The sequence below is a fragment of the Sesamum indicum genome, linkage group LG6 (assembly GCF_026168435.1).
Source record: "Sesamum indicum cultivar Baizhima isolate 11 linkage group LG6, ASM2616843v1, whole genome shotgun sequence".
NCBI classification, from domain to species: domain Eukaryota; kingdom Viridiplantae; phylum Streptophyta; class Magnoliopsida; order Lamiales; family Pedaliaceae; genus Sesamum; species Sesamum indicum.
In genome coordinates, this window is record NC_142662.1 from 22,078,715 (window position 1) to 22,102,261 (window position 23,547).

General features: G+C 32.1%; 2 protein-coding genes across 6 annotated transcripts; both read right to left on the bottom strand.

Moving 5' to 3' along the window:
* Positions 1–6,146: 6,146 nt before the first annotated feature.
* Positions 6,147–9,560, bottom strand: LOC105163854 (trans-cinnamate 4-monooxygenase). The gene is made up of 3 exons (XM_011082349.3): positions 8,668–9,560; positions 7,835–7,968; positions 6,147–6,912 (listed from the first exon to the last, which is right to left on the bottom strand). The coding sequence occupies exons 1-3, from the start codon at positions 9,450–9,452 to the stop codon at positions 6,314–6,316; spliced, it is 1,518 nt and encodes a 505-aa protein (XP_011080651.1). The 5' UTR covers positions 9,453–9,560; the 3' UTR covers positions 6,147–6,313.
* A 7,628-nt stretch (positions 9,561–17,188) lies between these two features.
* On the bottom strand, positions 17,189–22,917 carry LOC105163852 (protein NETWORKED 4A). Of its 5 annotated transcripts, none has more exons than XR_016065678.1 (6): positions 22,826–22,917; positions 20,800–20,878; positions 20,541–20,649; positions 18,226–19,951; positions 17,795–17,947; positions 17,189–17,657 (listed from the first exon to the last, which is right to left on the bottom strand). XR_016065678.1 is itself a non-coding variant. In XM_088880920.1 (4 exons), exons 2-4 carry the CDS (start codon positions 20,809–20,811, stop codon positions 18,222–18,224), a joined length of 1,851 nt encoding a protein of 616 aa, XP_088737046.1. In that variant the 5' UTR covers positions 20,812–20,878; positions 22,622–22,818; the 3' UTR covers positions 18,004–18,221. The 5 variants fall into 5 exon arrangements, 1 of the variants encoding a protein (XP_088737046.1); XR_016065679.1 differs by lacking the exon at positions 22,826–22,917 and adding an exon at positions 22,622–22,818 and having other exon boundaries at positions 17,795–17,906; XR_002287213.2 differs by lacking the exon at positions 22,826–22,917 and adding an exon at positions 22,622–22,818.
* Between the last annotated feature and the right edge of the window lie 630 nt (positions 22,918–23,547).

Below are 23,547 nucleotides of genomic sequence, written 5' to 3' on the forward strand. Positions count from 1 at the left end.
AGTGAAAAAAAATAAAAATAAACAACCCGTCTTCAAGCTTCCTCTCTTTCCCCCTTTTATAATAATATCCTAGTTATGGTAGGAGATATACTATCAAAATCTTTTTCTTTCCTTCCTAATTCTATCCCTACCAAACTTCTTAAAATATTTACGAGAAAATAAAGTAGCTCCATAATATGTTTAATATCAGCACTCAAATTAGGGATAAGGGATTTTCAAGTTTTGCCTATCGCATGTCTGATAACCCGTGGTCACGTATTATAGGCTTACAATGAAGGAGATCTGATCTAATATAAAAATAAAATAAAATTCTATTTGGAAACAAATTAAATACGTAAGGAATATTCCTATCATATTTAAAAGAAAAAATCCAATGTGGGATAAAGAGAAAAAAGAAATTTGTGAATTAAAAAACAAATATGATGAGAGAGGAGGAGAAAAATAAGAAACATGAGAAGAAAGAAACATGATGTGAAGTGAGAAAGAAAAAGAATACGAATGTGGGTTTATTAAAAATTAAGATATTACTATTGTAACCAAATTTTATTACAGGAACGGATTGAAAGAAAGGGTATTCTGAATATTTAAAAGTTTGTATCACAATAGAGTTCTTGCTTATAACAGTTTAAATAAATACTAAAGTTACATGTAATTTGTTTTAACCGTCCCGCAAATAATGTGTTTGATGAATACTTATGTTGTGTTTCGATTAAAGAATTTGGATCAATGAATTTAAAATTTATAATAATAAATCCATCAAACTTGTGATGATGTGTACCAAATTTCATTGGCACAATACAAACTCAAGAATTTTTAAGGAAATCTTAAGATTAAGAGGAGACTACCATGCAAAATAGAGATTAGCATTTTGATACTTAAATCAATAACGATTTACTGAATAAAATAAATAAAAAATTTGAATCAAAGTGAGAATAAAGGTTGAAGGTTGTGTTAAGATGATATATACATATGGAGTACAAAAGTATGCTCAAAGTAGCTTCAAAATCGAGACAGAAAATAAGAGTATGAGTATGAGAATAGATATTATCAAATGACTGCATGGACACTCTATTTATAGGCCTTCATGGAGAAATCCCGAAGAGTAGTAATGGTGAATCTTGTGTTATTGGATAGCTACATGAGTTAGTTAAATAACTTTAAAAAAATCTCAAAATTTGGACTTATCTCGAAAAGATTATGCCCTTTTGTTCGAGTCTTGCGCAGTCAGCCATAGTCTTTCAGGATTCGGTTACTTATTGGTTATCAAATTTGCCACCAAATGGCTAGGAGTTGGTTGGATATAACTTAAGAGTGATGTGTCCCAATGTGTTGACAATCTATATGAAGTGTCCGCCTAGCAGTTTGATGACGTGGCGAGGTTGATAATGAGCTTGCTTTGGAGCCTGTCAATTTAGTACAGATGAAAATAAAGGAATTTGTGGGCCTTTTTTACCTGCTCGTAGGTTAGCAAGTTTGGTACCAACTGAATTGGATTGTAAGTCTTGGTCAATGCAAATAATGTAGAGGGGTATCACTTGTGTAGATAAATTCATGCCACAAAAAATTTTAAATTCTTGAACCTTCATTTTAAACTATATTTTATACCATTGAAATAAATTTCAAATCTATTTAAAATAAAATAATTCAAAATCCCCCATTCGAATCAATTTTTTTTTTATCCAAATACAGTGTTGGACTATTACCGACTTCAATAAAACAAATACTACTGAGTTTGGGGTTGGAAAACTTAATACATGATTACCGGTGCCAAAATTATTTGAATCTATGATCTAACCCGACCCAAATAGTTTTCGCTAGATTGTGTTCGAATATCAAATGGATCCAACCGGATACATGTGGTTCCTATAAAGTTTGAATTTGAAATGGATCCAAACTAGGTCCATATTCGTCAACCCAAAAAAGCTTATTTTTTTGATTTCATATTTCTTTTCTTGACTAAATAGAAATAATATTTAAATTTTATTTTTATTGATTATGCTTATGTTTTAATACTACCTCTTTATTGTCATGGTTTTGCACAGTTATCTTCTGGTAAGGTTTCTTTTCTTTTTGGATATTATCTTGCATCAATATTTTTTATAAATAAAATACTTATATTAACTTATTATCTTATATTCATATTTAGATATGTTTTCAATCTACGAAATTTAATAATATAATGTATATAACTATTTTATTTTAAATAATTTTAAGGGAATATTCGCATACATAAGATGCATGTGCCACAATTTACTAGCGTACCAAAAAATGACAACAATATTTATAATATTATATATATTAGAGAAAAATACTATACGATATACGATTTAAAATGTTGAGCAAGTTATATAGTAAAACGGTATCAATTCATTGTATTTGTTGGTCGTTTTCATTTTGTATTACACAACCAAACTCCGATAGATCAAAAATAGGAACATCAAACACATTTATTTGTCCATGATTGGTGGAATGGTGTTTTTTTTTTTTTTTTTTTTTTTTGTGTGTGTATGGTGTCCATGTCCATACTTCCTTTATGTTACATGTCCATGATTGGTAAAATGCCTTTGAAGTATGATTTTGCACATGCTTGATATTGTCCTCTGCACTGCATTGTACCCACTCGAGTCTGCAGCCTATATTTATAAAATAAGTAAATTATTATGATTTTATATTCTAATTCAACTAACTTCGTTCGATCTATGGAACACTCGACCAAATTAATATGCTAGATTTAACAATTTTTAGAATTTTCATTTTTTATGGTAATTAAAGGATTTTTTTTTCTTTTTGGAGAAAATACTTTTTCAACTTTGATAATTATGTGTGCTTGAGTTTAATCATTTCATAAAGGTCGAAGGATTTTTTACTAAAATTTTAAAATGGAGGTCTAATTACCTGTAAAATAGGAGTTAACATTTCGATATTTAAGTTAACTAATTTAACTAAATAAATAATTGAAAAAACTTGAAATAATTTAAAAATATGGTATGATAATTGTAGTGAAAAGATAAAATATTGAAATATAAGATAAAGTATGCTTGGAAATTGTGAAAAGTGAGCAGGGTGCACATGTGTTTTTGTTGTTGACCAAGAGCAAAAAGTGTGTGGATGTGAATGAATGATATTGTCGTTGATTACACTATAACCTTTTATTTATAAGCCTCTTTGGAGTAGAATACGGAGATTAGTTGTTGCAAGTGATACATCGTTTGAATGAGATTTGGACTTATTTAGATGGCGATATGATCGTTTGAATGAGCATGCCCAATCAACCTAAAAACAAGTTTGTTTACCTGCAGTTGACAGGTTAGCCATTGCTTATTTAGAGAAAGTTTGTTGACAATTTTTCAGTATAGATATGTCTTGAGATGTTGGGAATATGTATAACATGAAAATTTTGTTGTTTGTTAAGCCATCCTACTATATTGCACTCGTCTTTTGGCCTTACTAAATTAGTGTAAATGTAGAAATTATATAAAAATTAAGAAAAAAAATATCAATATATATATATATATATGTTACTAACAATCCAATCTCTAATATAGTTAAAGAGATGAAAATTGAATTGAATTCCAAATTTTCTAAAAGTAAAAAATCAAACATCTCAACAAAATTTGTAATAAGTTGAAAGTAAAATACATTATTATACGAACTTATTTGAATCACTATCGAGTATACAATCAGCTTTGTTTATTAACAATCAAAATAAATATAAAAAAATATAAATTAAATTAAATGTAAGTCGAATTCGAATAATTTAAGGTTGTTAAACATATTTCATTAATGAGAAAGAAAGTGGATGCAAGTTGTCCTTTCCCTATTAACTCCCAGCAAAAAAGTTTGGTGGAAGTGGAAGGAATTAATGAGAAGAGGGGCGAGTGTTTGACTGCAACACGTTGATGGATGGACGGACATATTTACACGCATGAATTTCTGGAAGTCCAACGATCTTTCTGGAAACACAAATTTCGAAAAGTAGTAATAGTTTCAAATGACTCTTCTGTCTTCGTTACGTTTCTCTTCAAGTGTTGATGCGTCTCAGAATTTGAGAGTGTGAGTGCGTCAGTTAATGTGAAACGGACAAAAGCTCACGTTTTGGGTGGCGTGGCGTAGACGACTCAGGTAGCTATTAGGGGTGCGATTTCTATTTTTTTTAAATTATTTTCAAATTAAAATAGTTTTATAAAATCGTCATTTTTAAAACTAAAATCAAAGGTATGATTTTGTGTGGTTTCACAGTTTTAATACTTATAACAAAAATAAGACGTTGAACCTAACAAAAATTGAAAAATAAAATAAATTTTGGTATGTAGCAAACAGAATATACCAATAATATGCACCATAGGCCATAAACACTCTCCATAACTTTTAAGTAGATTAAAATATAAGAATATATATATTAATCCAATAAGAAAATACTTAATCGAACAAAGGCTAATGACCAGTTTTAGAGAGAATGGAGATAAAAGAATACGGAACAAAGAAGGTGGTAAGAGAGAAAAGAGAGAAGAGGAAAAGAGGGAAAAAAATGAACGGAAAATCGAGGCAATAACCACATGGACTTAAAATTTGAATGGACTTAAAAAATTACATATATTTTATTTTCTATAAAGTCCAAATATAAATTTTATAAAAATGGGCTTTGTAATGAGGATATTTGATAATATTATAATTTTGGGATTATATAATTTGAATATAAATTTTAATTAATTTATTAAATTATTATATATAATTCAAAAAATTAATTATATATTTAGTAGTACAGTTTGATTATTTACGGTTTTTTTTAAATTTTAAATTAAAACCAAATCAGTAGTGCGGTGTGATTTTACTTTAAATTTGGAACCGTGGTTTGAAATATAAATTATAAAAAACGGTTGGACTCGATTTGATTCGGGTAGTTTTGATTGGTTTTAATTTTTTTTTAATCACCTCTAGTAGCAATAAACAAATCCAACACTAATAGCGTGGAAATTAATGTGCAAATTCTGCTATATATGTGGTATGCTATTCTACAATATAGTTGATATTGTTTAAATTTTATTTATCTGATATTATTGATCAATGTATGTTATTGTAATTAGATATTGATATTTGGTGCGAATGGTTATAATCGAGTTATTTTAATTAATAATAGTTCATCACTTCAAATCCAAAAAGAAAGAAAAAAAGATGAAATTTATAAAAGTTAAATAGAAAAGTGTTATATTCTTTATATTGAAGGTAATTATTGATCTTTGCTTCGAAAATTGATCTTAGGGCTTGAAGCGTATTTTTTAATGTTGGTGTGTAATCTCCTCTGTCTTTACAGAGCAAAATATAGTATCAAGAATTTGATATCATGAAAGACATGAAACCTTCATGGTTGCAGCACTTCGTCGTGGCAGATAGATTTGCGTTAGACTTGAGTTTTCTAGATTTGCTACGTGTCTTGTGTGTTTCGTTATATGTCATATTTTGTTGCATGGTGGAGGCCCTTTTTACGAGTATGGGCAAGGCTTGGTAGTTTAGGCCCACTTCTGTTGGATTTGTAAACAGTTTAGAAAAACAATATAAGTAATTTTTTTGTGATATTTAAATGAATAAATTATTTTTTTATAAAAAATAATAATTTATTTTTCTACTTTTTTAAAATGAAGCAATTTATTTTCATATGTATTTTAAAATTAAGCAATTTACCTCTTTAAACAGGAAAGTAAATTGCTCTTAATTCTTTTTTATAAGGGGTAATTTGTCCATTTACAATATCATAATGAGAGTAAATTGCGTGAAACCCTATTTTTTTTATTTTAATATATTTGATTTCAAAATCTAATTTTTTATTTACATATAAAATTAGATGCAGCTGTTTGAAGTGGATAGAACCCGAAATACGGGAGAGATAGACTAGATTGCAAAAGCAATGCTGAAAAGTTTTATCCCAATTAAGTTTGGTTCAATCAAATCAAAATTAAGTATAAGTAGCTTTTCGTGTGATTAGTTACTTTTTTTGAATTATATATCAATTGCAGAATAAATATATTGTATTTACTATATTATTAATATTTGATTAAATCAAATACGATTAGAATTTCCATAAGGGTGCCACATCACGTATGCAACTAGCACCAATTGCACGTTATATAATGACAGGAGGACTGAATCTCTTGTTTTTATAGTTCGAACAACCCGCTCCAATTTTCATTCTTCATGAGCAATAGATATACATTCTTCATGAGCAATAGATATACAGCGAAAGATAAAATCCTAAGACCCAATCACATACGCAAATACATTTGAATCACCCATTACTTTGTGGCTAATATATGGAATTTCAGAAGGATCTGGGCTTCATCACAATGGTGGAGTGCTTCAAAATGTGCAGACTGAACTGCCCGCCCTTCTCGGTCGTGTCGAGCTTCGACTGCCCTGGAGGAGGCAGCAACTCAAAGTTCTGCACCAGCCCTCCCAGAGTGATTCCAAGAATAGGCAACGCAAGAATGATTCCGGGGCAGCTCCTCCTGCCAACACCGAATGGCAGATACCGGAAGTCGTTGCCGTTGGCCTCAACCTTGGACTCCTCCTCCAAGAACCTCTCGGGCCTGAACTCATCGGGGTTCTTCCAGTGGGCAGGGTTGTTGGCCAACCACCAAGCATTGACCAAGATCTTGCTCTCTGCTGGAATGTCGTAGCCCCCTAGCTTGGCGTCGTGGAGGTTCATGTGGGGCACCAGGAGGGGAATCGCCATTCTGAGGCGGAGTGTCTCCTTGATCACTGCCTGAAGGTATGGGAGCTTATGGGTGTCGGGTTCAGTCACGGGCACTCCTGGGCCAAGCACAGTGTCGATCTCATCTCGAAGCTTCTTCTGGATCTCCGGATGGTTCACTAGTTCAGCAATACCCCACTCGATTGACCAAAGTGTTGTTTCAATTGCTGCCATGAAAAAAGCATGTTTAGAACCAGAATGAGTGACCCACTCCATATGGTCACAAGTATGAACGTGTAAATTCAATATTACGACATTCTTTAGTTTTTAACTAAACACTTCTACATCAACTTGACTGGATACAAACAACCATTACATGATCCTATGAGTATAAATTTAGGTGAGGTGGCTGCAATTCACATGGCGAGACAACTACCCGCTTGAAAAGTCATCTATTGAACACAGTAAATGAAGGTGTCCAATATTTAACACCCACCATAGCAGAGCCATTCATGGACAATTGATTAAGATTCCCACAAATGAAAAGATTGTTCCTTAACATGTTGTAAGTAGATTACCTATCTAAGTGGATCCAAAAACTTGTTTTTCAACAACCCCTCCTTCCTCCCACCCAACCCCACAATCCAAGAATATTATATATAATTCATCCCATTTCCTGCTTATGCCGATGCACACGTCTACAGCACACACACGCTACAAGAAAATATGATTTTTTTAATATAATTAATTACAATGAAAATAAAATATGAAAAGCAATTATTAATAAAAAGTTCCACAACAACTATTAACCATCAATTCCACATAGAGGCCAAAACATCATTCATATCTTAAAAAAATCATAACAAATGCTTTGGGCACTTCTAAGAATCACGAATAAAAATACATTGGTAATAACTAAGATGTTAGTAAAAATTGATTAAATGTGGTAAAAAAAAATCCCTCAAGTTTTTACATTAGTTTGTTGTCCATGATTGATTAATCATAATTTTTAAGCCTTATTAAAATCTGGGAATAGATTCATTTTCTAGCAGTGATCTGTATATGAACGATTCAATGCAAAAGAAGGGTAGGTTGGGGTTTCCTTGAGGAAATGAAAGATCAAGTACACCAAAAGCAGTAGCAAGTTACCAGCAACGTTGATGTTCTCGACAATGTAAAGGGCATTGTCCTCATTGATCTCTCCCTTCTGCTGGGCTTCAAGAATGTGATCAATGGCACATTTCAGGCCATCATTGTCCAATGCTTTTGTGCTTGCGAGCTTTCTGCAGCACGAAAATCTTATCAACACCTATCCCATTTCCGATTTGAGCCATCTTGTGTGCAATAAGGGGGGAAAAGGGCAGATCTCAAGATATAACAACAGAAAAAGAAAAGAGGAGTGTCCGTGCCTGGTTATTCATAACAACACTGTAAGAATGTCCATTACTCAACAACTACTTAGTTCATCCTAACAAAAGAAGATGAAGAAGAACAGACTTCTAATTAGTATATTACTGTTTGAGGCTAGCATCCCAACATAAACAAGATATCACAATCAGGTGAGATCAAAAGAAAGAAAAATGGAGGGTTGTGGTAGAGAAGGAAGTGATTGCTTGAAATGAGCTACAAAAAGGAGTCTATGTAACAGAGGGTGATTTTCTCCAGACTCCAATCTCATTGATATCAATCAAATCCACAGGGATGATTCAATTCCAAACCAGGAATATGAATTTCTTTCAAGTTTGTTCTACTACAGAGGATATCTATTTTCCTCAAGTGCCCTGAATCTGAGTAGCATCCCTTTGATCATTGTGACTACCTCAAATGGTGTCCTATTTTAAGGAGAAAAGTCCCAAGAAAACCACTGAGTTACAAGAGGCAGACATAGATAGAGAGAATAAACGAAAAAGCAACTATCGCAAAGCGAAATAAAGAACTAGGTATACTTTACAAGAGATTAAGATAGGAAAAAGTGAACTTACTTTCTCTCATCAACGAAATAGTCCTTGAACAGCTGTAATCTCATATCCTTAACCTCCTTGCACATCTTGAGATACCCTTTCAAGAAAGGCCTCAAAATGGGTATGAAATCACCATAGTTGTACTCAAAGCTCTGCGCCAATCTGCTCCTCTCCCCATTCAAGGCCTTGAGCTTAACAAACAAGGGATCATCCTCACTCTCAAACCTTCTATCAAACATGATTCTGTACATATTATTGTACATCATCAGCTGCAACCTCCTCCTCAGCACAATCCCATTGGTCGCCGACTCTGGATTCTTCTTCACATCCGCCACCACAGCTGCGACCTCCGCCTCCCACCCCTGGCGGTACTGCTGCACTACCTTGTTGGTGAAAAAGGGCACCGTCATGATCCGGCGCATCTTCCGCCAGTGCTCACCGTACACCGTGAACACCATGTCCTGCCCCTTCCCGGTGAAAATGTCGAACACGACGTTCCGGGTACGGGACCCAAACTCCACTCCCTGCGTGTGGAGCACTTCCTTCGCGAGGTCCGGCGACGATACGACAACGAGGTTGCGCTGCCCCATCCGCAGCAACAAAATGTCGCCGAATTTCTTGGCGTAGTCACTGAGATTGCGGTGGTTCAAGTCATCCCCGACTTGGAGCCAGTTCCCGAATATCGGAACCGGAATGGGCCCGGGAGGGAGCTTGAATTTCTTTCCTCGCAGCTTAGACACAACCGTGGCTACAACGATGGCCAAGAAGAGACCGAGAAGGGTCTTCTCGAGGAAGAGAAGATCCATGTTCAGTTGGGCCACTCAAACGGGAAAGGCGAAGGGTACGGTGGTTGAGAAAATCAAGAAATTATGGAGGTGTTTTGATAAGCTGGCGAATGGTGGAGCATTTATATAGAAGCAGCGGTGGAATTAGGTGAAGAAGAGAAGAGGACAGGGGGGAGGGAATGGCGGCATCTGACGGCGTCAAAGTTAACGGAGAGAAGGCGGTTTTCTGGTAGGGGGGTTAGGTAAGGAGGGGTTGGTGAGGCTTAACAACGAGTAGAACCACTTAGTTCGTGGAGTTGGTTGGTCCAGAAATCCCATGCTCCAATCTTTTATTTTTAATTTCCCACAACTATTCTCACCTTTTCAAAAATTGCAAGTCTCCCAACGATTCAAGATTTTCGGGCTGGAGTAGAAAAGTTCATAAATTTTAATTTAATTTAGGGTTTTCTCATAATTTTTTTCCCAAATTTGTGAATTTTAACTACAGAAAAAGTTTATTTATAATTTTTTTTTTTCAATTTAGACTTTTTTGTTAGTTAAAATTTATTAATTTTTTGAGTGTATTTGTACTTCGATTGTTTTATTATTGATTTATTATAGGTCAAATAAATTTTTTTTGACCAAACTACCTTTTTCCATCTTGACACTCTAACGTATGTGAAAATGTATGCTTTCATCCTTATAAGGGTATTTTGATTTGAAAATATATATTTGACTTTCAATAAATAAGTAATAAGTCAATCGAAAGTAAATATGAATTTTTGTTTAATTTTTTTAGTTAATATCAGCAAATTCGATGAATTTTAACTAACAAATGAGTTTATTTATTAGGCAGAAACAAATATTAGGGTACTAAATATAATGTTAGATAAATTACAACGACCACCCCTGAGGTTTGGTAATACAAGTACCCCTCGTTGTTTGGAAAATTACTAAGATCCTCTGATTTTACGGTCGTATAATAATTAGTTCAATACGTTATATTTTCATTCATTTTTATGGTGAACTGACCAAAATGCCCTTGTGGATTAAATATCATAAAATTTTATTTATTTTTTTAAAAAAATATTTTATTTATGGACTAAGTGGATAATTTTTTTATAATTTTTAAAATTTTTTCATCCATTCCGTTCAATTTTTTATAAGTTTTTATTTTTTTGAAAAAATAAAAAAATACAACAAGAACAAAGTTCACAATTTCATATTTCCATCAAACCATTACATAATTCAATAAAAAATCGAGAAGGTATTTTTAATTTTTTAAACAATAAGGGGATATTCGTAATTATGTCAAATTTTAGGAAAAGTCATTGTAATTTACCTTATAATTTTTTAAATCATAAAAAATCCACGTATAATTATATCAAATTTTAGAGGAGTGCATGTATAATTATCCCTGTAGAATATAATTCATAGTATAGATTCAAATTGAATTTAGCATCTGCATAACCGTAGAGAGATGCATCATTAGGTAATTGGACTGACCTCTTAGCTAATTCTCAATTAACCCACTGACCGCACGTCCAATTCAATTTTGAAAACACTGTAAACTATTAAAAAATCAATTAAATATAAATTGTGTCAAGAAATTAAAAACCCGCACATCCCTTATGACAACTAATTGTATAAAGTAGTTACTGTGGTATTTAAAATTGCAGAAAGATATTTATAATTTTTTAAATAATTAAAAAATATTCATAATAATAACAAATATTAGAGAGCTCGTTGTAATTTATTTTATTTTTAACGTATTATACTCGTATATATGTACTAAAATATGAGATTAAATATTAAGGAAGCAGATCCCAAAAGTCGCACTTTGCTTTATGGAAATAAACTATTTGCAGAGTGTATACATTGCTCCCCACACTTGCATCATTTTGCATACTCCCCCCTCATGTAGGCCTGATTTCCTCTGCTGTCCTTATTTTAAAAAAAAGAATTGACTTATTTTGTTTTATATATTCCTAATAAAGAATGTGAAAAAAATAAAAAAAAAAAGTTCACTAAAAACGTTAGTTTAGGTATGCGACAACAGTTTTAAATGCACACATCGATACATTGGATTGTTCTCTTGTGTTACCTACCAGTCGTCATTCCGAAGTAATACCTAATGGGGTCATGCAAATCCAAAACCACGTTTCTTATATTAAATAGTAAGAATTGTGTTATATTAGTTAGTGGAATTTATTTTCGAATATTTTAATGATACGTTTCTCACTTAACTACATAATTAGATTTTGTAATAATTTAAAACTCTTTTCTTTTAATATATATATACATTATAGTTAAATGATTATTATTTTTATTATTATCATTATTCAATAATTAAATATATGAATGAATAGTTATTAAAGTTTTAATTAAATAAACATATAATTATAATAAATTCATTTATAGGTGAGAGTCCACACGTTAAGATTATGACTCAAACCTATGAGTCACGTGCCACAATTTTATTTGTTAAGTGAGACTTATGTTTGAATCTTATTTTTTTAAATTCAATTTATATGAAATGTTAAATAATAATTAAAGGGTATAGTTTCCATTTCTTTTTTTTTTTTAACGTAAATTACAGTTACATTTTATGAGGTTTGACACAATTACAAATACAAAAATATTTGAAAAAATATAAAAAAAGATATGAGGGTGGATAAAGTAAATAACCTACAGAGCATATTAATCCATAAAAAATTTAAAAAATTCTAAAGGATATATAAATTTATAATTCATAATCAAAAGGGCATTTAGTCAATTCACCACAGAATGACTCGTTGTTAGACGGGCGTTTTTGTAATTTTACGAACAATAAAGATGTACTTATAATTAGGTTAAATACATTTGACGCTTTTAAAGTATGCCACCCTCATTAAATACTCCTTAAACTAAAAAAAAAAAAGAAAATTCACTTACCACCTATCTTTGAGATAATCTTTTTAATTAAACATAAATGGATAAGAATACCCTCGACTATTAACACTACAAGAAAATTGAATAATAGTGACAAAAAAAAATATAGTAACAATTTTAATATTGTCTTAATTATATATATAGTTGCAAGATTTTTTATTTTGTCACAATAATGAATTTTAAAATTTTAATAGCGATAATTATTTTATAAAAATTATAATTAGCAAGAATTAGTGATATATATTGTGCATTAAATTATCACTAGAAACAATTTGTGACACATTTATAGTGTAAGAATATGAAAGTTAATGTTCTCTGTAATAAAATATATGAGTTAATTTGACTTGGAATTTTATTCAACTACACTGTTAATAAACTGGATTAATATATAGTTGTATTAAAATTAGGAAAATATAATTTAATATTTTTAAAGAAAGTTTAAATATAATTAATCCTAATATGTATAAATAAAATAAAAATATATAATAAAATTTAATTCCCAGTCTAATATTGAGTCACAAGACGTAATCATAAATGATGGTGATTTTTACGGGTAAATATCAAATGTGTGTGGCATGCATATTCACACATTACGCGACTAAAAAGCAATTTTATTTAAGATTTGTGTGTATACATATGTTTTAAAAAAAATTCTATTTCTCATCCTATATTTAAGATTATGTGTATTTTTAATGGAATTTTCAAAAATAATTTCATGACTTTAAAATATTCTAACTTTGATAAGTGTTTTAATTAATTTCTGTTAAGAAATTGACAGAAAAAAATAATGTACAAGTCATGTAGTCATTTTTTTTTCATTTTAGAAGGATAGCGCCACGTGATTCTTTCCGTCAATTTTTAACAAAAGTTGACAAGAGAACAATAATATCTTTTGTAAGTTATGAGATTATTTACTCAACATGATTAAAAATACATTAAATCTAAATTATGAAAAAAAAAAGAAAATTCCCCAATATATTTTTAATTGAATTTCTTTTGAAAGTGTCTTTTTAATTATAACATGATCTGATTATTCTTCTCGAAAATGAAAAAGGTAGAATTATGTCAAATCGAAAGATGTAACCCTTGTCGTCGTTGTTCTCTACCCCCTGCTCTCTCTCTCTCTCTTCCCTCTTTTTTTTTTTAAAAAAAAATATGTAGGAATCGAGCCTATTTGGTTTGATCTGTCCCGATGTATTTTGTAGCGGGCAGGGCGGGGCTCGGGTTCAAAAGGACCTGGTTGGGCGGGTCTTGGGTCCGTCCAAACCCACGCATTGCAAAATGTAAAAATGAGCATAGTTCGAATGAGAAAATGTATTTACCCTTTAAATTATTTCAGAGCTTTTTTTTTTCTTCGTCAACCTCCAGTTCTCTCTCCCTCTCAATTTTCATAATCCTTTTTTTCTTCACTTTTCTCTGAATAACTACTCCTAATCTCTATCGTATTAATATATTTATTTATGGAACTAATTTATATATTTAAAAAATAATAATTATATTATTTATATTTTCAATTAATTGCACATGGATTGGTGTGAGACCCACGCTAGCTTAACATGAATGGTTGGAACTAAATGAGACCCCCCAACAATTAATTTCTCACGACCTACTTACTGCACCTTTCATAGTTTATGTGGATAATGACATTTTATAAATATGACGCACCAAATATGATTTTATATGCAAACCTGCAATTAATATTGTGGTTTTTTTCCTGCACTTATAAGTAAATAAAAGATGGGATATATTACCTCTACCTCTTCTGAAGTTTGACATAATTATAATTATATTTTTATTATTTAAGAAATTTTATATACCTCCATGATTATAAGGTTCGTCTAATAACAAGTTCATTCTGTTAGCCTTTATTAGATTTTCATCAGATTTTTACGATAAACTTTTCAAAATACCCTTTTGGATTGTGAATTATAATTTATGTAGGATTAAATATATTTTGCACCCCTAAAGTATGTTACGCTTATAAATTACCCCCTAAGCTAAATAAACCTTCATTTACCCCCCTGTTTTCGGAAAACCTTTGAATTAAATAAAAATTGATAAAAATACCCTTGGCCATTAATAATATGATATATTTACATTATATGCCCTCTATTGTTAAATATATCAATTAATGTGAAAAGTTTATTCAACTCCAATGTTTATAAAATAATTAATTTAAATTTGGGTATATAAATAGTCATATTGATAATCAACAAAAGTTTAGAAATTCACTAGTTTTAAGTTAGCGAACAAAGATGCATTTTTGCATATTAAAATTTTTTCTACTGATATTTTAGGGTATAGGCTCTACTCAAACCCTAAAAAATTGTTACTACAGATATGTGTCTAAGTTTGGATTTAATGTGAAATACTAGATACCGATATGGGTCGTAACTATCAAAATGGATTTGGATTTGGGTCTAGATTTAGGTATTGCACACCAACTGACAGACTTAATGTGTTGGACCCAAAATCAGGTCAATGGGTGAAATAGATTTACTATATGGAAAGACAACAAAAGAATTACCTCTAACTCCCCAAATTACCTACTTGATATTTGGATGTCAAAACAATAGACTTGAATATCACTTGCATTATTTTTGTTATTAAAATTATATCTAGTGTAACGTACAAGCACAAGTTTATAAATTTATTTTAATTTAAAAGTACTAACATTGATCTTATAATCAATATGTGATTAATCCAATATTAATTTATTAACATCATAAATGAATATATAAAAATTAAATTAAATTAATTGATTTATTTAACTACAGAAAGCACTAAAGTGAATATATCATATGATTAATAGCCAAGGGGTATTTTTGTCCATTTTCATTTAATTTAAAAACTTAACGCAGAGATAAGGGGTAATTGAAGGTTTCTTTAGTTTAGGGGGTAACTAATGAGGTGGTATTAGAGGTGTAAAATGTATTTAACCTTTTTATATATTTTTAAAAATTTTCTAAAATATTTATACGGACTAATATATATATATATATGTGCTTTATGCGTTATTTACTTTACCCATCTTCAAATTTTTTTAACATTTTTTCAAACTTCTTTTTTAAAAATCAAGGATAAAATAATAATTTTTACCTCACGGTTTAGGTGCTACATATATAATTATGTTTCATTTTAAAAAATAATAAAATGTTCATATTTATGTCAAACTTTAAAAGAAATTGTTGTAATATTGTGAGGAGGGGTGATGGTGACCTTATCGCTTTTTCTGCGTCATGTTCAAATTTTCATGGTCTATTATAAGCGTATCAAATAACCAACATAAATATTGATTTTATCTACTTTTTTATTTTTTTCAGTAAAGGTAAATTTCATTAAGTAAAAAAAGCATAATAGTACAATACATCTTGCTTAATTTAAACGGTTTCCTCGATATCTTATTTTTATCTACTTCTAGAGTATTGAGGTTACGATCACAAATATGGATTAAACACACGACTTTAATATGAAAACATTCTAATAATTACTCAACCTAGTTCTCTTGTTCATACAAATTAATCATGCAAAAGACACAACCAGCCTGTCTCTTACTTATATCAATCATTAATAGTAGAGAAAATTACACTCCAGTCTTCTCATATTTGGAGTAATTTCCCGTATACTTTTTTGATTTGATAAATTATATCTGAAACCCTTGAAATTTGCTTACGTCTAACAAATAAGTTTCCCATTAGTGAAAATTTACTGAATTAGTTTATATTAACAAATGAATGAAAATTGAATTTGCCCTTAATTGACTTATTGCAAGTTAAATAATCTTTTTTTGACTAAACTACTCTTATAATAGTGAAAATATACCTTCTCACATGCATTAACATGTGAAAACGTATGAGAGTAATTTGGTTATAAAAGATTTATTTGACATGCAATAAGCCAGTAACAAGTCAATCTAGGGTAAATATAGATTTTTTTTTTCAATCTTATTTGTTGGGGATAATTACACTCTCCTCCCATGAGGTTAATGAAATTACATAGGTAAACCCTTGTATTTGAAAAATTACATCTGACACTCCTGAGATTTATTTTTGTCTAGCAAATAAGCCCCTCAATTAGTCAAAATTTCCGAATTTGCTGATATTATCAAAAAAAATTAGAAAAGAATCTATTTTAACTCCTAGTTGACTTATTTACTGACTTATTGCAGGTCAATAAATTTTTTTATGTCCAAAATTATCTTAATACGTCTTCATGAGATAATGCAAGTGAAGAGGTATATTTTCACTGTTATAAGGATAGTTTAGGTCGAACAAAATTGTTTGACCTATAATAAGTTAAATCAATCAATTAAGAGTAAATATCAATTCCCATTCAGTTTTTTTTTGTTAATATTAACAAATTCAGTGATTTTTTTACTAACGGATGGACTTATTTATTAGACGGAAGCAAACTTCAGGGGTGCTAGATGTAATTTCCCAAATCATAGGGGGTCTGTGTGTAATTACACTAAATCTCAGGGGTGGAAAGTGTAATTATCCTTTTTTGGTAATAACAACAAATTCAGCGAATTTTGACTAATGAAAAAATTTATTTGTTAGACGGAAGCAAACATTTGGAGTGTTAGATGTAATTTTCCTACACCACAGAGGATTTATATGTAATTACACCAAATTTTAAGGGAGAAGAGTATAATTATCCCTAAATGATAACTACAAATACCTGAAATCATAAATAATAATAGAACAATTAATATTGCATAGAAGTGTCAGATCAGTGAAGAAGAAAGAAAACAACAAATACTTTGAAGAAATTTAAATAAACACAAACCTCAGAATATAATAAAAAGTTTTCAAGTAGGAGTTGAAGAAAAACGTAGAAGATGTGAATGATAAAGGGATTATTAAATTCTGCAGTAGAGAAGTAGAGAACTGTTGGCTTGCACTGCAGATGTGCTGAAGGTAGATTTTTCTACTGCATCAACATTCTGCTTCTATAGTCCTTTTACACCAATGATGTGACCACCATTTGTATAGCTAATGTTTTACAAACTGAGGCTGTGGAGATCCAATTTATAAATAAACTATGGATCTTGTCTTTCTCTTGAGCAAGTAGTTGAGGTTATGAAGATAAAATTTTAGCACACAATTTGATCTTTCTGTGTTATTTGCCCACACTCGAAAGAAAAACAACCTGTATTTCTATTTCTAAGTGTTACGGTGGTGCAGCAACGGGCATCGCAGGGTCCCGTCGGGTAGAAGACGTGCCGTTTGGATGTGCAACATCAGTTTATGTGTGGCAGATGTAGTGTCTGAAAGCTGTTCAATGTTTTCCTCTAAGTACTCGTATGTGACACACCTGCAGATGAGTGACTATGATGTGTGGGGCTTTTAGTTGGTACTCACTGTAACAAAAGGGCTACTTAAAGACAGAAGGCTGAGCACTGTAATACATTTGATTGTGCAATCAAACAATTCATTGGTATGTGAACATACCTCACCACATGTCAATAGGTTAACACCAAATATGATGAACTATAGTTTGATCATTTGAAGGGCCAGAAGTTGATCTTGATCCTGCATTCATCCCCTGTTGATTTCCAGTTCTCTGCAGGCGAAGCAGCGTACGTCGAAATGGGGCATTTTCCCCTACTCACATACAATTTAACGAATTATGACCGTTCAAAATACAAGCAAGTTAGAAGTAGCGTAATTTTCTTACCAGGAACCGGCACTCACACAACGAACCATAAAAGAGAAAGATCACTGTTAAACTACAAAACTGTATTTCACACGCGGGGATATCCCCCGGACTACCCTACCCGAATCTACACATGAACAAGATGGCTATACAAAGGAGAGTGCAAAAGATAACCAAATCAAAACTGAAGAAACGCGATACTCTACATTTTTTACAAGAAACTTACGATGCTGTTAGAGGTGTTTTCTTTTGCCCAACAACAGTCTCCCTAAGACGATAGTACCCGTTGCGATAGTGCTCGAGCGAAAAGCAAAGCTGCCTTATTGCTTCACGTTTTTCCTCTGCTCCTTCAAGAATGATTTCGTCCTTCCTCTCCACCTCGCATTCTAGTTCTTTAACTCTGGACTGTAGCTCCTCTGCCGCTTTTCGTGCCCCCTCGGCTCTAGCAATCAGATCAACATGCTCCTCGTGTAATTGACGGAAGTGCTCGCTCATTTGGTCTATCCTATCGTCTTTAGAACTCATCTCTGCATCGAGAGCAGCAATATTAGTATTTAGCTCGTCCTTCTCAGCCATCAGCTTTTCGTATTTCAGCTGCAAAGCATCAAGGTCTTTCTTCAGCTTTTCCAGACATTCATTCCTGTCAGATATGTCAGCTTTCAACTGCTCGATTTGGGATCCAAGTACACCTTCCATTTCTGCTTTTCCAGCCTTGACTCGTCTAACGTCCTCTTCTAACGACTGGCGACGTAAATCCAGTCCTTTTAGATTATCCTCCAAATAAGTTCGCTCCTTCAATATTCTAGCTACATCTGCTTGAAGTTTCTCATTTTCCTCAGATAAGCTCTTGTTGGCATTCGACATCGCTTCTTTCAACCCTCTGATTTCTTGATCACGTTCTGAGAGATTGGTTTTGTACCTCGATACACGGTCCTGCAGCTTTAAAACCTCTCGTTTCTCTTTCTCGAGCTTGTTTTTCCATAGAGAAACCTCTTTTTGAGCCAATGTAAACTGATCTTGCAAATTCTGTATAGAGGATCCCTTTCTTGTAAGTTCTTGCCTTAAGCTCGCTGCTTCCTCCTCGGACTCATGAAGTCTCTCTTGCGTGATTCTAAGCTCTTCCTCGAGCATCTGAATTTTGTTCACAGGGTCCAGAACTTCGCCTTCTGAGCCCTCCATCGCTGTATCCGGTTCCAAAACTTCGGGACTGTTGTGCCTCACGGCATCTTCCGAAAGCAGAAGACTATTTGTATCTCCAAGAAATTTATACTTTCTAAGCTCGACAGTCAAACGGCTGATCTCTTCTTCGGACTGTTGAATCTTTTCTTTCGCAAGTCGCAATTCTTCTTCGTATTTAGCTATTTTATTAGGACCCTCAGAGTTTCCATCACCAGATTTTTTGGAAGAACCTTTAGTAATCTCTCCCTCTTGCACTTGGAGTTTCTCTTTCACCTCACGGAGCTCGACCTCGAGCTCTATGATCCTAAGACGCAACCCCTGTTCCTCATAATTGCTCTGCATGCCTGAGTAATTGTGAACAGACGAATCATCTGAATCCGTTCCCGAGTCCAGAGTAGATGATTCATCTCCTTCCTTATTATACAACTCTGAGCCAGTTCCACCACTTCCAAGAAAAACCTCAAATCCGGCGGCACGAGGACCGGATTTACGCCAACTCGGTCTCCTATCAGGAGACGGCATAGTGGAAGGCGGCTCGGATCCGATGTCGGATATTCCAGAGCACTGAGATTGGAGATCCGATGGAATGTTTTTCCTCAATTCTCCCGTCACATGATCATACCGTTCAGCCAATGACCGATACATGCGATAGAATTCCTCGACGAGGCTGATCAACTCCGGCCTCTTCTGATAATACATCTCAGCCTTCTTGGCAAATGAATCCGCATCTTGTTCGATGAGTTTTAACATCCGCTTCACAAGTTGATCCATCCCTGAGATCAAAGATCTCCTCGTCACCTTTTTGCTCGGCATATTCAATTCACACAAGATCCAACTATTTGCATGTCACAATATGAACATAACACATATATCCAGATGAAGAGTTTTGCAAACGAAATTTCACGACACCGGTCCGATCACAAGCCACTACTGTTACTACCACGCATTGTCCTTGTTAAGAGGAGTGGCTAAAAATCGACAAAAATAGCTCGGTCAAACGGTAACCAAATACTCCTTATTTTCGTCCCCACAAGCAACCAAATATTGAGGCCATCAACATAAATTAACATTTTTCTTCATTCACAAGCTCGCACATCATACATATAATATAAAAGGTAAATTTGAAACATCACAAGATCAACGCAAAAATCGGTCGACGTTGCATTACTACAATCCGATTTAATCAGCAAAAATATCTAGATATAACGAATATGGAGGTCGGACACATTAGCGAATTATGAAAAAAAAATAATTCTTCATATAAATTTGAACTCTGCTCGACATAATAGCAATAATTCTTTTCTTTTTTTTCAAATTTCCATTACTTAGGCAAAGTATACATATTTCGAAAATGTTACCTACCTTCAAGATTTTCTTGTAGCCACTTGGAGTTCTTGGGACTAATGTGGCTATCCCACAACCAGGAGTGAGACTTGTTGGATTCACTCCTCTTAAGTCTATTCGACTTCACCTGAAACAAAGAACAAAGATGACATTAGAAGACGAACGAGCGAGGGAAGGAATAATTTTAACCTGATTATTTCCAACTACGTATGGCATTATGGAATTTTAAATTTATTTGACAAAAAACGATGTATGTAGTGAGGATCCGGTTTCTTACCATTGACGCCATAACTACAAGTTGACGGAACCTGATCCGAAAACGTTTCTCCAAACAAGAGAAGTAGTCAATCGATTACCTGCAAAGACACAAACAATTTTGAATACCAGAGTTTACAAACTGCATGAGAGGAAGCTGATAACAAGATTAATGAAGCAAGCAAAGCAAGAATGTGTTGTTATTGCAAACAAGCCATATTGTAGTGAAGAAGGTTTTTTATGCATCACACGCAGTGCCAATGACTTATCATTTTTTATCGTAACAATATTCTAATCAAAATGAATAATAATCTGCAGCATGGAGTCAGCTTCATGGTACGCAGGCACATGCTCTCCATATATTGTGCCGGCCAAGATAATTAATGAAGTTATTCGTAAGTTTTGATATGATAACGAATACCCCCATATTTTTTGAAAAATTATAAATACTCCGTTCAAATTAAAAATAATTATGTAGTTCCTGGACAGTGAAGTGGATATTACTATTTTACCCTTATTGATATGTTAAAAGAAAATTATACTTGATAATAAATAATCCATAGGAAATATTAATCCATCTAAAAATAATTTTAAAAATTATAAAATTATTATTTATAATAAAAAATAATTTTAAAAATTATAAAATTATTATTTATAATAAAAAATTGATATTTTAGTAAGTTCACCATAAAAATAATGATAAATTATTATTTTTAAATAATAAAATATTTATAATTAAACCACGGCGAAGGTGATTGTTTGTTTAGGTGGCGACTACGTAGATAGGACATTTGACTCTTCCCACCCCCCCCCCCTCTATTTTTTTTTCTTTTATATTAATTTGAATTATAAGAAAGGGAGCGGAGAAATTCCCCTTCCCATAAGAAAGAAACTACAGATTTAAATACAATTATTCAGTGATTAATTAGAAACGCAAACTGTAATGAGAAACAACGCTCACATATTTTTTATTCCGTAAATCAGATTATTTAATTTTCATCCATAAATTTTATAAAATATTATTTTGATTCTATATCTTTTAAATTTTCATAATTTCGATTTTTCTTTTTTATCAAAGCCCTTCTCGCCTGCTGAATCTCGAAAGAAAAAAAAAATTAAAATCGTACCAATTAAAAAATATACAATGAAAATAAATTCTAAAAGAAATTACCATACAAAGATACATATAAGCTGAGAAAGAAAAAAGAATTGTTTTTGGTGTCTTCAAGAAGAAAAAGAGAGAGGAAAGTCTTGAATTCAAAATTGCCACCACGAAAAATTCTTGATTGAACTTGATTTATACCAACTAATTCGATCACAAAATAAATATAACACATTTGATGTGATTAATCACTCTTTCTATTAAAGAGTACATTAATGTATTATACTTATCATATAATTAATTTATTGATATAGGTCGGGACAAAAATTTTCCATGCCACCACCTCCACCTCCACCTCCACCGCACCACGAAAATCAATACTTAAGATGTGCAAGAAATTAATGAATGAAAGAGGAATAAGAAATTAATGAAATGAACCCTCAAACATTGAAAACAAAGATGGTAACACCAACCAAATTACCACCACCACAACAACAATCAATCAATCAATCAATTGAACATGGAATTCAAGAACAAATTAATGTGGTTTGGTCTCTACCTTTGCTCATCCTTAAAAACAACTCAACCCTTCCCTTTAATTTTCAAGATTTCTCTCTCTCTCTCTCTCTCTCTCTCTCTCTCTCTCTCACATACACACAATAGATAGATATATATATATATATATATATATAGAGAGAGAGAGAGAGAGAGGTTCTGTGTATATTTACATATATGTACATACCTGGTGAGAAAAGATGGGATTTTTATGATGATGTTGCACCCAAAATGCAGAATCAATGTATATGCTTCTCAAACTGTGGGAAATGTAAAAGTAGAAAGAGAGGGAAGATAGTTTGTGAAAGAAACAAACAAAACATTCTGAAACTAGACCCACAATTTTGTACACTGCAGATTCTTCTGTTTTGATGGGAAGCACTGCACTTACCAAGAGAGAAGGTGGTGGGAAACCAGTATCTCTATTTTGTTCACATGCCTACCTCAATTTTCTTTCTTTTTTTTTTTTTTATTATTATTATATTTTCTTCTCTTTGGGATAAAATAAATCGGGGTGTTTTGTAGATTAGTACGAGTTTGGACTTGTGTTGATTTTTGTCCCTTTTCGCCCTTTTTCTGTTTGGATAAGGGCTACCAATTTTACTAAATCTCAATTTCAACTTATTTCCCTAAATTTGTATGTATATGTTAAATTGTGTCAAAACTTACAAGAAAAAGAATATATTTTTTACATTCAAGCCCAACTTATATATTATATAAATTTTTTACAAGATAGTATAATATGTGATGGACGAATAAAGCTATCGAAAGACAAAATGGGTATTTTTAAGGGACATCTCAATGATTTGGGACTCAATATTTCATTGTAAAGATATTGGATGCAAATTCATTGGGAGCGTGTGTGTGTGTATAAAAAGAAGATCCAAGGACAAAATGTGCTTTTTTAATTGGTGAAGAAGATCCAAGGACAACCATATGTTATCAACTTATCAAGCAAATTATCGTGTTATCCATGCCCACTAAATATCAAACACAGTCTGACAAGTAATATTGAGAAACAATATTATAATTTTACAGGAAAACATCATTTTTTGTAACATAACTTAGGGCTTTTTCACTTTTGGTCTTGTAAGTTCTAAAAAGTAATATATT

What these genes read in the sequence shown, in the direction of transcription:
- LOC105163854 (XM_011082349.3), bottom strand. Translation starts at nt 9,452, where the DNA reads ATGGATCTTCTCTTCCTCGAGAAGACCCTTCTCGGTCTCTTCTTGGCC. An exon ending in TATTTCGTTGATGAGAGAAA is followed by an intron (nt 7,969 to 8,667) that starts GTAAGTTCACTT and finishes TTCGTGCTGCAG; the next exon opens with AAAGCTCGCAAGCACAAAAG. An exon ending in CGAGAACATCAACGTTGCTG is followed by an intron (nt 6,913 to 7,834) that starts GTAACTTGCTAC and finishes TTTTCATGGCAG; the next exon opens with CAATTGAAACAACACTTTGG.
- LOC105163852 (XM_088880920.1), bottom strand. An exon ending in GCTACAAGAAAATCTTGAAG is followed by an intron (nt 19,952 to 20,540) that starts GTAGGTAACATT and finishes CTTTGATCTCAG; the next exon opens with GGATGGATCAACTTGTGAAG.